This window comes from Lucilia cuprina, chromosome 5 (genome assembly GCF_022045245.1).
Source record: "Lucilia cuprina isolate Lc7/37 chromosome 5, ASM2204524v1, whole genome shotgun sequence".
Lineage (NCBI taxonomy): Eukaryota > Metazoa > Arthropoda > Insecta > Diptera > Calliphoridae > Lucilia > Lucilia cuprina.
The window spans coordinates 11224587-11239851 of record NC_060953.1 but is presented as its reverse complement, the minus strand read 5'-3'; the positions used below and the strand labels follow the sequence as shown (position 1 = coordinate 11239851).

Below are 15265 nucleotides of genomic sequence, written 5' to 3'. Positions count from 1 at the left end.
CCTTTATTCTCATTCTCAATTGTTCTTTTACCAAATATTTTAAATTTTTTTCCTTTAAAAGAAAACAACTTTTAATTAAATATTTTTTTACATTATGAAAATATGTTTTATTGTATTTATTATTTTATTGTGTTTTTGTTGGTTTCTTCTGTTTTTCTTTTTTTAATTTGTAATAATATTAATTGTATTTGTTTTTTTAAATTTAAACCTTGGTCACAAAACATATAATTTTATTAATTCATCTGCCATTTATTTATAAATTTTTATTATTAATCATAATCCATTTTCACATATAAAACATTTTATTATTTTTAAATTAATTTTAAAGAATTTCTTTTCATCTTTTTTTTATAATTTTTACAATTATTTTTATAAATAAATTATTTCTATAAAAAAAACGGAAAATTAAATACATATTGCATTAAAATTATAAAATAATTTATTTTTTTTTAAATTTATTTTTATATTTTCTATAACTAAACTCAACATTAAAATTATTTCAATTTTATGTTAAATAGGAAAAGTTAGTTTTTAAAAAGTTTTAAATTATTTTTAAAATAATTTCTTTTATTTAAATAAAATAGTTTAAATTTTATTAAATTAAAGGCAAACTTAATTATTTCTCCATAAATCAATGCCTTTTATCTTTTTTTTTATTTATAAATATTTCTTTAAATTTTGTTTACACTTAACTAATTTTTCTTTAAATTTATTTTCTTTTATTTTTTACTAAATTTGTTTATTTCATAATATTGTTTTTGTTTATTTATTTTAACACAACTTGCTGTTCACACATTTTTCATTTACAAAAATTTCTTTCTTCGTTCATTCTTTTTTTTTTGTTGGTTTCATTTTATAGCACCTTAATTATCACTTTCACTTTTTTTCAAAAAAAAAAAAAACATTCACTTTTTTCTTACTTGTACCAAATTTAATTATTCTTGGTCTTTTTTTATCTCATCACCCTCATACTTTTTGAAATTAAAATTCTTTCTTTTATAATTGTTTTAGTTTTAAATTAAAATGATTTCAAACTATGATTCATTGAATTGACTTTAAAATATTTGCAATAAAAATTATTTAAATTTTTACAAAGATTTTTAAAATTTTGTAATTTTAATTTATTAAAAAAAAAACATTAATTTATTTTATTATTCTATATAGAATTGATCCAGAACTGAAATAGAACAATACTAGAATAGAACATTAAAAGAACAAAAGTATAACAGAATTAAAACAGGACTAGAACAGACCTAGAACATAATTAGAAAAGAAATTAAACAGAACTAAAACAAAACTAGAAAAAAAAACTAAAAAGGAACTAGAACAGAACTAAAACAAAACAATAACAGAACTAGAAGAGAACTAGAACAGAACTAGAAGAGAACTAGAACAGAACTAGAACAGAACTAAAACAGAACTAAAACAGAACTAAAACAGAACTAAAACAGAACTAGAACATAACTGGAACAGAACGAGAACAAAACTAAACTAGAACTACAACAGAACTAGAAAATAAAATAAAAGAAAACGGAACTAGAAATGAACTAAAACTGAACAAGAACGGCATTAGAACTGAACGAGAACTCAACTAGATCCGAAATAGAACTGAAGTAGAACTGAACTAGAACAGAACTAAAACAGAACTGAAACATAAACGAAATAGAACTAGAACAGAACTAGAATAGAACTAGAACAGAACTAGAATAGAACTAGAACAGAACTAGAACAGAACTAGAACAGAACTAGAACTGAACTAAAACAGAACAAGAACAGAACTAGAACAGAACTAGAACAGAACTAGAACAGAAGTAGAACAGAACTAGAACAGAACTAGAACAGAACTAGAACAGAACTAGAACAGAACTAGAACAGAACTAGAACAGAACTAGAACAGAACTAGAACAGAACAAGAACTAGAACAGAACAGAACTAGAACAGAACTAGAAAAGAACTAGAACAGAACTAGAACAGAACTAGGACTGAACTGGAAATGAATTAGAACTGAACAAGAACTGAACTAGAACTGAACTTGAATTAAACTAGAACTGAACTAGAAATGAACTAAAACTGAACTAGGACTGAACTAAAACGGAAATAGAACTTAACTGACCTAGAACTGAACTAAAACAGAACTTAAACTGGACTAGAACCGAACTAGAACTGGACTAGAACTGAACTAGAACAGAACTAGTACTGAACTAGAACTGAACTAAAACTGAACTAGAACTGAACTAGAACTGAACTAGAACTAAACTAGAACTGAACTAGAACTGTACTAGTACTAAACTAGAACTGAACTAGAACTGAACTAGAACTAGAACTGAACTAGTACTGATCTAGAGATTAACTAGAACTGAACTAGAACTGAACTAGAACTGAACTAAAACTGAACTAAAACTGAACTGGAACTAAACTAGAACTGAAATACAACCGAACTAAAACTGTAAACTAGAACCGAACTAGAACTGAACTAGAACAGAACTGGAACATAACTAGAACAGAACGAGAACAAAACTAGAAGAGAACTAGAACTGAACTAGAACTGAATTAGAAGTGAACTATAACCGAACTAGAACTGAACTAAAACAGAACTTTAACCTATCTGGAGCAGAACTAAAACTGGATTTAAACTGGACAAGAACTGAATTGGATTTAAGCAAGAACTAAACTAGAAATGAACTACAGCTGAACTGGACGTAGAACTACAACTGAACTAGAATTGAACTACAACTGAACTAGAACAAAATGAACTTAACAGAACTAGAGCTCGAGTAGATTGAAATTGAGCTGAACTAGAACTGAATTAGATTTGGACAAGAACTTAACTACAAATGAACTAGAACAGAACTAGAGCCAATGTAGAACTGTACTAGAAATAAAAAGGAACTGAAATAGAGCTGAATAAGAACGGAATTGAACTAGAACTGAACTGAATTAAAACTAAACTAGAAATGAACTAGAACTAGAACAGAACTAAAACAGAACTAGAACATAACTGGAACAGAACGAGAACAAAACTAAACTAGAACTACAACAGAACTAGAAAAGAACTAAAACGGAACTAGAAATGAACTAAAACTGAACAAGAACGGCATTAGAACTGAACGAGAACTCAACTAGATCCGAAATAGAACTGAAGTAGAACTGAACTAGAACAGAACTAAAACAGAACTGAAACATAAACAGAACAGAACTAGAAATAAACTAGAAATGAACTAGAACTGAATTAGCTTTAAACAAGAACTAAACTATAACTGAATTGTAACAGACCTAAAAGAGAAGTAAAATAGTATCAGTACTAGAACTTGCCGAGTTGACGAACTAAACTGGAACTCAACTAGAACAGAACTAAAGTTAAAAATAGAAAAATAAGCAAAATTGAAAAAGTAAAACTAAAAATAAACAAAAAGAAATTTAAGAAAAATTTAATTTTTTAATATATTTTTTTATTGTTCATTTTTCGCCCCTTTTTTTTGGCAGGGTTAGGATTAAACTAAATTAAAAAAAAAACAATATATGTGTAAATTTTTGTAAATTTTTTTTTATAACAAATTTCATTGAAATTGTTTAAATTTTGTTTAAAGCATTTAGAATTTTTATTGCAAAGTTATTGTTATTGTTATTAATAAGTTTTGTTAATTAGAAAATGATATTTTTTTTATAAAAAAACAATAGTTTTTTTTTTCTAAAGTTAAGTTTAAATTAGTACTAAAAAAACTTAAAAATAAATTTATTTTAGAAATATAACTTAAAACAAAAACAAATTAATAAAGTTTTAACTAAAAAATAATAAAAAAAAATAACTTATAAAATAAATAATATATGTAAATATTAAACACATACATATACAATATAGTAATTGTAATAATAATAATAGTATAGGGAAGGAGTTGTTGTTGTTTTTTTTTAAAAATATATAAAAATTATATATTTATTTATAAAAAAAAAAAATTATTTTTGTTTTTTAACTAAAACTAATATATGCACATAAAGTTGTTTTTGTTTTTGTTTTTTATTTGTTTTGTAGTTTAATTTTATTTATAAAGTTAAATTATATTTTAATTTATTTATTACATAATATTTTGTTGTTGTTGCTATTGTTTGTTTAGTGTGTGTTATTAATTTTTTCGTATTTAACACACAATAATACACATTTTCTTTATTTATTAAATATTTAATTTTATATTTTAAGTTTTTTTTTGTTAATTTTTATTTAATTTATAATTAAAAAATATTTTTATTTAATTAATTAAATTATTTATTTTTTTATATTTGTGTTGTTATTTTTTTTTGTTTACCTTAAATACTATATAAAAATTAAAAACTATTTTTTTAATTATTTTCTTTTATTTGTTAATTTGTTTTTCATAATTTTGTTTCTTTTGTTTTTATATAATTTTATATAAATATAAGTGTTTTCTTTAAGTTTTAAAGCTTAATAACTATTAATTATTATTATTATTACTTAATATATTGTATAATTTGTTTGTTTTTTTTTCTCTTATCTTAATAATATTTTTCTGTTTTTCTATTTTGTTGCTTGTAAAACTTGTTTTTTTTTGTGTTTTTCCTTTTCAAAATTTTCATTTATTTCTAAAATTTCATTAATATTGTTTTCACCCCTAATAAGTTTCTAACATTCTCGTTGTATTTTATAAGGACAACCTTTGAGGCGCATATATTTATTTTTTCACCGGCGCACAAAAGCTGTAAACATGTCGCCTTCTCCAGGAAATCCGACATTTTCAATTCACGCATTAGACTTTTGTGAGCGGATGCTACGGAAGCTGCTGATGAAGACGAGTTAGAGGGATAAATCTAAAAGAAAACGAAAAAAAAACAAAAATGGTAAGTAAAGTCTAATAAATAATCTAGAACTGAACTAGAACTGTACTAGAACTGAACTAAAACTGAACTAGAACTGAACTAGAACTGAACTAGAACTGAACTAAAACTGAACTAGAACTGAACTAGAACTGAACTAGAACTGAACTAGAACTGAACTAGAACTGAACTAGAACTGAACTGGAACTGAACTAGAACTGAACTAGAACTGAACTAGAACTGAACTAGAACAAAAAAACTAGAACAGAACTAGAACAGAACTAGAACAGAACTAGAACAGAACTAGAACAGAACTAGAACAGAACTAGAACAGAATTAGAGCAGAACTAGAACAGAACTAGAATAGAACTATAACAGAACTAGAACTCAATTAGAACTGAATTAGAACTGACCTACAAATAATATAAATTTGGCCCGGAACTCTACACTTACCTTATTCAATAGAGTATCCTTAGATTTAACTTTAAGTAAATTGCACAAATCATTTAGTAATACCCATTTATCTTGGGTACCCTCATCCTTTAATAAATACAAAGGCGGTAGTAAAACGTCGGCCTCTTCAAATTCGAACATTTCACCATCGCTATCGGAATTTTCTACTAAAATTTCCGGTTTATTATCATTGTGTAAACGTACAGAATTGAAACGATCTATATTATCCAAAACAACAGCACATTTTTCCATCATGGACTTAGAGGTAGACTCTCCAACTTTTGTTTTGGACTGTAGAGTTTCAGTTGTTGGCGGTAACGTTGTAGTTGTAGTGGTATTACTATTAGTTGTTGCACTACTTGCTGCATTACTTATTATTGCACTTTGGCCCGAAGAGGCGGCGGCAGCAGCAGTTGTAGAAGAAGTTATTGTTGAATTGAGATTATTTGTTAATGCCTGTATGGTTGAAGTTAAACTGTTTGTTGCTGCTGTTGTTGCTAATACTCCGGCTGTTGGTGTATTAATTGTTGTATTGAGCACATTGTTTAGTTTTTTATTATTTTGATGATACATTTGATTATTGGTTAAAGAACCTCTACGTAAAAGAGCTCGGCTCATATCACATACTGTATTTGGTGCACCCTCAAATATATTATAACCACATTCCGAAGAATCTACGGAAAGGGTAATTAATTAGTTATTTAATTAACAAAATTGTCTAGGATAACTCACCATATATATCCCATGGTCCATTAAAACGCCATGGCTTACGTTCAGGTCCCATACTTTGTACATCTACTAAATGATTACTTAAAATATCACGCATTGTTTTGCTTGAAGCTAACATTAAGGGAGTTTGACCTGGTAAGAGAAAACAAAACGCTTACAATGATTGAAAGCTTAATATGATTGAATCTAATGTTATCTAAAACTGACCTGAGAATGAAGTAAAATTGAACTATCACTGCACTAGAACTGAACTAGAACTGAACTAGAACTGAACTAGAACTGAACTAGAACTGAACTAGAACTGAACTAGAACTGAACTAGAACTGAACTAGAACTGAACTTGAACTGAACTAGAACTGAACTAGAACTGAACTAGAACTGAACTAGAACAGAACTAGAACTGAACTAGAACTTACATAGAACTGAACTAAAACTGACATCGAACTGAACTAGAACTGAACTAGAACTGAACTAGAACTGAACTAGAACTGAACCAGAACTGAACTAGAACTGAACTAGAACTAGAACTGAACTAGAACTGAACTAGAACTGAACTAGAACTGAACTAGAACTAAACTAGAACTAAACCAATACGAAACTAGAACTGAACTAGAACTAAACCAATACAAAACTGTCCTAAAACAGAACTAGAACTGAACTAGAACTGAACTAGAACTGAACTAGAACTAGAACTGAACTAGAACTGAACTAGAACTGAACTAGAACTGAACTAGAACTGAACTAGAACTGAACTACAACTAAACTAGAACTGAACTAGAACAGAACTAGAACTGAACTAGAACAGAACTAGAACAGAACTAGAACAGAACTAGAACAGAACTAGAACAGAACTAGAACTGAACTAGAACTGAACTAGAACTAAACATAATTCAGTTCTAAATAAACTAATACTGAACTAGAACTAAACCAATACTAAACTGGAACTGACCTAAAACAGAACTGAACTAGAACTGAACTAGAACTAAACTAGAACTGAACTAGATCTAAACTAGAACTAAACTAGAACTAAACTAGAACTGAATTAGAACTGAACTTGAACTGAACTAGAACTGAAATAGAATTGAACTAGAACTAAATTAGAACTGAACTAGAACTAATATAGAACTGAACTAGAACTTACATAGAACTGAACTAAAACTGACATCGAACTGAACTAGAACTAAGCTATAACTGAACTAAATTAAAACAGAACTAGCACTTAACTATAACTCAACTGGAACTGATCTAAAACTGAATTATAATTAAACTGAAACTAGATATAATACCCACCTGAATAGGTAGCCAATAAGGGATCAGCACCATAGGATAATAGCAAACGAACAATTTCCTCATGATCATTTTCACTAGCCTCATGTAGCGGCCGTATACCCGAATGAGCTGCCTCCGAATGATTCGCTCCGTATTGCAATAAAACACGAGCAATATTTAGCCAACCATTGGTGCAAGCCTCATGCAATGGAGTATAGCCAGCATTATCTTTTTGATCCGGATTCATGCCCATACGATCTAAACAATAAACTATCACATCTATATAACCTTGACGCGCCGCCTTATGCATAGTACTCTGTCCTACACCCTTGTTGAGTACCCATTTCTGTATTTCACGACTAACATCATCTTCGGTCTTGATTTTATTTTCATACTCATCCATATCGTATTTTTCCGATTTTATGGAGTAATGGTGAAGATTCGAAAGAGGACCATTGTGGTGTTGTTGTTGCTGAGTATTGTTTTGATTTGAGGTGGATGATGCTGGGGTGGGTTTTTTCTTTTTGCGTATGTAATCAAAACCAGAAGAACCTTTGCGTCTTAGATATTTACCACGACGTTTGCGAAAATGATTGGGTACGGATTTGTGATCCTCTTTAAGATCATCACCATCCATGACAGTGGATTCGGTATCATTTTCTTCTTGTTTAATATTAAGGCTGGATAATTCTTGTCTACCATTGGCTGTGGAGGGTAGTTTTTTGGCAGCAGCCGAACGTCCTAACCTACCCAAGGTATCAGCACTAACCACTATATTCATTTGTTGCAGAAATTGTTCGTATTTCTGCTCATAAGTCATTTTTTCACAAGAGTCTAGTGTTTGTGTCATTTCGGGCGGTGCCGAGGCGGGCCTATCATCACCCACAAATATCTCACGTATGTTTTCTTTCTTCTGCTGTAATTTGGATTCGGTGCGGGTTTTTGTGGGCAAAACTTTAGTATCAAATATACTAAAATGTCTTTTCTTGCCACCATTCGTGGAGTCATTGTCATCATTGTCTTCCTCTATATCGGAGTCTTTTTTCAATTCCGGCAACATTTGCAATTCACTGGACTCGGTGGTCTGAGATGTTTCACTAAACATGCCACAGTTGTTGTTGCTGTTATTTAGTTGAGATTTCGTATTATTAGAACTGGTGGTACAGCAGGGTTTGGTGGGCCTGTACACCGCCGTTGTGGTGGTGGTTTTATTGCGCACATTCATGCCAGATGCTTTAGTTACGCGTGAATGTAACAGATCTATTATGGATTTAGGTTCTTCCATATCGTTGGCGTTGTTTGCGGTATCATGTGTTTCCGTTTTGATTTTGTTTCCTAAACTTTGGGAATTTTTAAATTTTGTTTGTTTTTCCAAAGAGTTCTTTTTACGTTTCTTGGCATAGGCTTCTAAGGCTTCAGCATGTCTTTCCAAATCCGGTAGAGAGGCGGCAATTTTATGCGCTCCTGGATGTTTAATATTAATCAAACTGGGTGGCACTTTGAGTGCTCTTTTGAAACGATATAAATCTATAACATTACGATCGTGTACATTTTCCGGTTTAGCATTTTTCAATTTGTTGTTGTTGTTGCCCAAATCTTTGCTATTGTTGTTTGACAGTTTATTGTTGTTTTTCACTTTATTGTTTTTGATTATATTCAATTTACCGCCATTTCTTTCTAGTTTAGCTTTTAAGCGAGTAGATTTCATTATGCCCGATTCTCGACTTAAGCCTCCCGATTCTAAAAGACTATTAACGGTGTTATATTTACGGTTATATTTGCGTTTGATTTTGCTGCTAGAATTGGCATTGGAGAAGTTTCTTATTATCTTATCATTACGCAAAACTTTGCTATTGGCCAATTGTTGCTCCAATTCCTGTTTACGTTTGCTTCTGGTCATGGTGTTTAAGGCTTGTTTATTAATTTTGCCTTTTTGTGTAGAATTTTGTTTATTTTCTTGCTTTTCTTGATCCTCCTCTTGTTCTTCATCATCCTCCTCTTCATCTTGTTCCTCATCATCTTCTTCATTTTCTGTGGTTTCCGCTGCACTATTCTCTTTTCTTTTGGTTTTATTCAATTCCAAATCTTTGTGGTTGCTGACGACGTTTTCTTTTTTAATTAATGGCTTTTCCTCTTTGTTTAGTTTCTTAATTTCCTCTTTTTTCTTATTCTCTTCTCCTATTTCTTCTTTCTCTTCCTTATCTTTTTCTAATTTAATATCACATTTTTCGTTGTTGTTCTTGTTTATGTTGTCTTGTTTCTCATTTTGCTCCGCCATTTCCTTTAATTCTTCTTTAATTTCTATTTTATCAGCTGACTTTTGTTTAGTATTCTGTTTATCCTCCAACATCTCTGTGCTGCTAGAGTCCGAACCACAATCGGAAAATCTATTTTTATCCGAACTATTTGAGTTGGTGCCCGGCGTTTTGTTGGATTTCATTTTATGTTTTGTTTTCATGGGTGGTTTCTTTAAACGTTCAGTCTTACGTTTATCCAATTCATCTTCACTTTCTGAAGAGGATTCTTTAGCTTTTAGTCTTTCCGCCAAACGTTTTTCCTGCTGATAACGTTTCTTTTCCCGTTCGGTTTTCGACAATTTTTTATGGTTAAATTGTGAACTTTGTGAATTGATAGAATCTTGTTGGTTGTTATTAAATGTCATACTAGAGTCAACACCTTGTGCCTCTAGGCGTGTAAAGGAACTGCGTGTGGTATTATCTGCCGATTCCATAGTGGAAAAATTGTTGTTTTCTGTTATCTCCAGTTTGTTGCTAGATGTTGTTGTTACCACTTCACTAGAAGTCACCAACATATCTGTTTCTTTTAAGTTTTTAATGGTCGTTACTTTCTTTTTTCCCAACGGCCTTGTTAACAGCTGTTCCATAAAGTTATTGCAAGTATTGCTCCAACCAAAATCTAAAAGACTCTTTTCCTCAAATTCATCATTTAAACCGGGTATTGAGGGCAATTCTATTTTGCTAACTAGTTCCTCTTTAATTTTCTCTGCAGGAATTAGTTTTTGCTCTTTCTTTAGCTCCTCCTCCTCTTCCTGCTCTTCCTCCTCCTCTTCTTGCTTAATATTCAATTGGGCAGGAGGAATGTTTGGCGGTTTATTAGTTTCACAAATATCCTTGTTTTGTATAGCTGGAGCCGGTGTTGGTGGATTGAAAGTGAAGCCTTTCAACTCCGCCTTAGTACGTATGCGCGCAGTAAAGGAATTTGCCGGCATTTCAGTAGTTTTAATACAAGATGAAGCAGTTAAACAGGAATTGTTTAAATCACCGGTAGGAGTTAAAGGTTCTTGTTTGCAAACCACTAAAACGGAGGAAGTATTACCGGGATTTGTTACATTTACATTATTAACAATAACTTTGGAATTTTGTGAACTGTTAATAATATGATTATTTGTAGTGGAAGCTATAACCGAACTATGCACCTCTTCGGAAAGTAAGTTTCTACTTTTTTCTCTTTCTTCTTGTTTAACCTCATTTACTGCGATAACAGAAATATCTGCGGGTCTCATGGCTATTGGTGATTTTGTGCTCGTTTCCATATAACGTTTATGTTTAGCCTCCGGTTCATTGAGAGACATTTGCTGGGAGTATTCTTGAAGATGACGTTTACGTCCCAAAAAGTTGGGATTCTTTTCACAGGCCAGCGAATAATTGCTGGCAGCTGATGGAGGTGTAGGATTTGAACTTGAGATATTGTTATTATGATTTGTTTGTATGGCTGTGCGCACCACTCCATAGGGATTGCGGGCCGGCAAGGCCATAATACTGGTGTCGGGTGGCAATCTTTCCACGGCCGCCAAAGTATGTTGCGTAGAGATGGGTGGTGTTTCATTGTAACGCTTGTTCTCTGTCTTAATAACCGTAGCATAGGGATTGGTTTCCAAAACACTAGGCCGGCTGGGTTGTGCGGAAGTGGAGGAGGATTGTACCGCAGCAGTAGAAGCAGCTGTTATGGTTGAGGGTCTTACCACTAAATCACTATTTAGATTATTTATCTTAGGAGCTGTTTTAATAACCAAAGAGTTTTCATAACAATTTAGGGATGCAGACGATTGGGGAGGCATATCCATTCTTCTTGTTAGGCCACTATTTCCAGTTTCTCTATTAGCATAAGGATGATGTGTTGAGGAGGATGGAGCCGTTGGAATGTGTTGTGTGGATGCCGGAGGATAAGGACTACCAGCTGTTAAACTAGGACTTTGTGTAACCTGCTGTTGTGCTGCCGTGGGAGGAGTATAATTTCTTCTCTCCAAAGAATTATGGCGGGAGTGGCTTTGCCGATTAGTAGCTGCTGGTTCAAAAGCATGTACCGAAAATATAGGTGTAGAATCCACTCGAGGCAAAGTATAACGTCCTTCTGCCGGCGACGAGGAGGAGGTAGTAGAACTGGCATTTTGTGTTACGCGTGCAGAAGGTCTTTGTTGATATTTATATTCTGTAGAATCTGCCTTGGTTTTAACCGTGCGCATAGAGAGATCTAGAGGAGAAGAGGCTGTGGTACTACCACCTCCACCGCCGCCAGAGGAAGAAGAGGGCTTTTCCTCTTCCTGCTTAATGCAAATACGTGCAGGTAAAGCTTCCGGCAAGTCAATAACACGGGCCGTTGAAGGCAATGCACTGTGTGTTACCATTACGGAGTTTAAAGGTTTAGAGGCTTTTAAGCTGGAATCTCGTGCCGTTGGAGCTCGATTACTAACCGTTAAGGGATTAGCTGGCACCGCTCTAATGTTTTGTGTATCCACATTTAAAGTCTTTTTAATAATCTGCATATTAAGCTCTTCCTCGGAGGTGGCATTACGTAAAGCCAATTTTTGATTAATCAATTCACGATAATTGGGTTTTTGATGTTTTGCCAGGGGTTTCGCTGCTGTAGCACTGCCCACCGGGGGCATTTGTAGGGCTAAGGAGGAAGAGGAATTGGCTGATGGATGTATTAAACTCGTTTTTGATTTTAAATGTTGTGGAGCCAAGGCGGAAGGGGCCGCCGAAGATGGCTGATTAGGATGTAGTATTGCACGTTCATAGGGATGTGTTGTGGAAGGTTGCACCGTTATCATTAGATCATTGTGTCTTAATGCAGCTGAAGAGGGAGGATGTTGAAGATGATGTTGTGGATGTGGCTGCTGCTGCGTTAGATGTTGATGATGCTGAGCCGTTAATGAAGGTTGTGAGGCATAGGAAGAGGGCATATTTGCCGCTACCAATTGAGAGGAGGAGTTTGCTGGTGGTGGCCCACTGGGCATAGTAGAAGACATATACTCTGTATGATGCATGGGAGTTTGAGAAGTGGTCGTCAGCAGAGCAGACGGTGAAGGCGAGGCTGCTGTGGCCGCTGCCGGTGAGGGAGCCGAATGTGAATTGCCCTCATAATAGTAGTTGGCCTGATGCTGAAGCCCTCTTTGACTGGGTGCCCTACTGGGCGGTGGAGTATTTTGATTGAGCAGCGAATGTTTGCTGCTGTTTAGATTCTCATTCATGCTTAACTTGGCATATTTGGTAGGATAAAATTGTGGAGATTCTACCCGGTAATTGGGAGTGGCCGAGCCGGTAGTATAGGGCGAGGAAGAATTGGATAATGCCACCTCTTTACAGCAATTATCTGCAACTGTAGGTGGTGGAGTATTATATGGATTAATATAGATACCAGCAGACGCATTAGTACTCCCATGGCGAACACTAGATGGATTAGAAGCTTCGTATATCTCCAGTTCTTCCCGCTTTACACTATCCATTAAATAACGTTGTGAATGTAAAGAACCCGGTGGCGGGCCGGCAACATTTACTAATGTTTGTTTTTGAGCTGCCATTTGTTGGGAATTATGAGTGGTTAATGATTGTGGCGTCGTTTGCATATGGGACGGTGGTAATGGTGGAGGTAGTGGACTCTTTGAATACTGATAATGTTGATGTGTTGCGGTGTTGGCATGTTGATGACTTTGTTGTTTCATTACAATGGCTGATGAGGAGGAAGATGAGGACATTTCCGGTGGGAGTATTTTGGAGGGATTTTGTGGTTGTTGTACACCATAATACGCCGTAGGATTACGGTTTGTTGGTTGGGTCGACGAGTGTGTGGAAAATTGTGGAGATTCTCTTAAATGCGTACTATGCTGTAGATATTTATCGGAGCTGCTGTGCAAATAAGAACTCCCACTAGGACTTTCTCTTAATTTAGAATAATCACTTGTTACGATCGGTGCGGGTAGTGGTGGTGGTGGCGCCTGATGAGGCGATGCCCGTGTAAACTTATCCGAGCTAAATTGAGGCGTTGACATATATAGATGCTGATGTGCAGTAGTTTGTTCTTCGGGCGCATACATTTGTGGACATTTGCGGGCATAATTAGGACTTGGATGTTGTTCTTTAGATGTTGGCATATTGCTGGGATTAATAACATGATGATCGATTGGTAGACCTTTAGTCATGGCCTGACTACTCAGGTGATGACCCTCATACATGTTGGCGGACGTAGGTGCTTGATTATAGGGCATTTTAGACGTGGCAGCTGCAGCCGTGGAAGGTGTAGAGTATTTTTGATAATCATAAATGCGTTGTTCTTTATAAGGGGTATTGGCCTGGTTACTACTAACAGCAGCCGCACTTGCCATTCCTCCTCCAACTCCTCCTGCTATTGCACTAACCCTTTGGTGTAGAGGATTTGAAGAGTGCAGAGAAGATGTAGGTAACGGGTAGCTACTGCTATGTTGGCTTGAATGTGTGGCATTCGTTGGCATTGACATTGTCTTATAGGGAGGTCCATAGTCATGGTGGGGAGGTGGTGGCGCGGGAACAGTTGCATTTCGTCGTGTAACACTAATATCTAAATGTTCATCACCAACACTGCCATATGGCTGTGTTGTACTACTGCTATTTGTTGTGTTCGAATGTCCCCAATAACTTGTTCTAACACCCGTCATATTCCCCACATGACCAGGATGTTGTTGCGTTGGCAACATACTCGCAGGATTTATGTTTTGCTGCGGATGTTGCGCCTGCTGTTGATGATGCTGTGGCGGTGCATACATAGGACTTTGTCTTATATTAGAACGCATGGCAGTTTCAGTAGCCATACGATGATGATAGTCCCCCGCCATACTACCCATTCCTCCAGCTCCTGGACCCGCACCCACAGCAGCACCTCTATGCATATGTTCCGTTTGATTATTAGTTGCCATTGTTGTGGACCAACCTCCCCCTCCTCCGCCTCCCTCATCAGGTGGATTTAAACGACAACCATTGCACGTTATACTACCGGCCGTTGAACCACTCCCCGTTGTCGTACAACCACAAGGTTTTCGCGTACTATTACTGCTAACTGTCCTTGTTGTCGTTGTTGCGGGTCCATAATAATGATGTGATGTTATTTCAGGTATTTCGCGTCCATAATATGTGCTCCGATTGGAACGTTCATCAGGATTGGCTAAAAAATCGTGATGTCTGCTAGGGTCCATAGTTTGATTTCTGTGTGTGGGTGTGTATGTTTTTAGGGAGCGTCTGAAAGGAAATAAAAACAGGAATTAATATAACGTTCGAAAAATAATAAAGATAGGTAGATAGATAGATAGATAGATAGATAGATAGATAGATAGATAGATAGATAGATAGATAGATAGATAGATAGATAGAAGATTGATAGATAGATAGATAGATAGATAGATAGATAGATAGATAGATAGATAGATAGATAGATAGATAGATAGATAGATAGATAGATAGATAGATAGATAGATAGATAGATAGATAGATAGATAGATAGATAGATAGATAGATAGATAGATAGATAGATAGATAGATAGATAGATAGATAGATAGATAGATAGATAGATAGATAGATAGATAGATAGATAGATAGATAGATAGATAGATAGATAGATAGATAAATAGATAGATAATAGATAGATAGATAGATAGATAGATAGATAGATAGATAGATAGATAGATAGATAGATAGATAGATAGATAGATAGATAGAT

At 34.2% G+C, this 15265-nt stretch overlaps 1 protein-coding gene across 1 annotated transcript in view; it reads right to left on the bottom strand.

Annotated features, from left to right (window-relative positions):
* Window positions 1–4564: 4564 nt before the first annotated feature.
* Window positions 4565–15265, bottom strand: part of LOC111688472 — a 37133-nt gene continuing 26432 nt past the window's right edge. The window contains exons 2-5 of the mRNA XM_046953100.1: window positions 7300–14786; window positions 6013–6141; window positions 5281–5954; window positions 4565–4821 (exon numbers count right to left, since the gene is read on the bottom strand). Coding sequence (XP_046809056.1) covers window positions 4597–4821; window positions 5281–5954; window positions 6013–6141; window positions 7300–14743 — 8472 coding nt within the window. The 5' untranslated portion in view covers window positions 14744–14786 and the 3' untranslated portion in view covers window positions 4565–4596. The remainder of the gene's footprint in view (window positions 4822–5280; window positions 5955–6012; window positions 6142–7299; window positions 14787–15265) is intronic.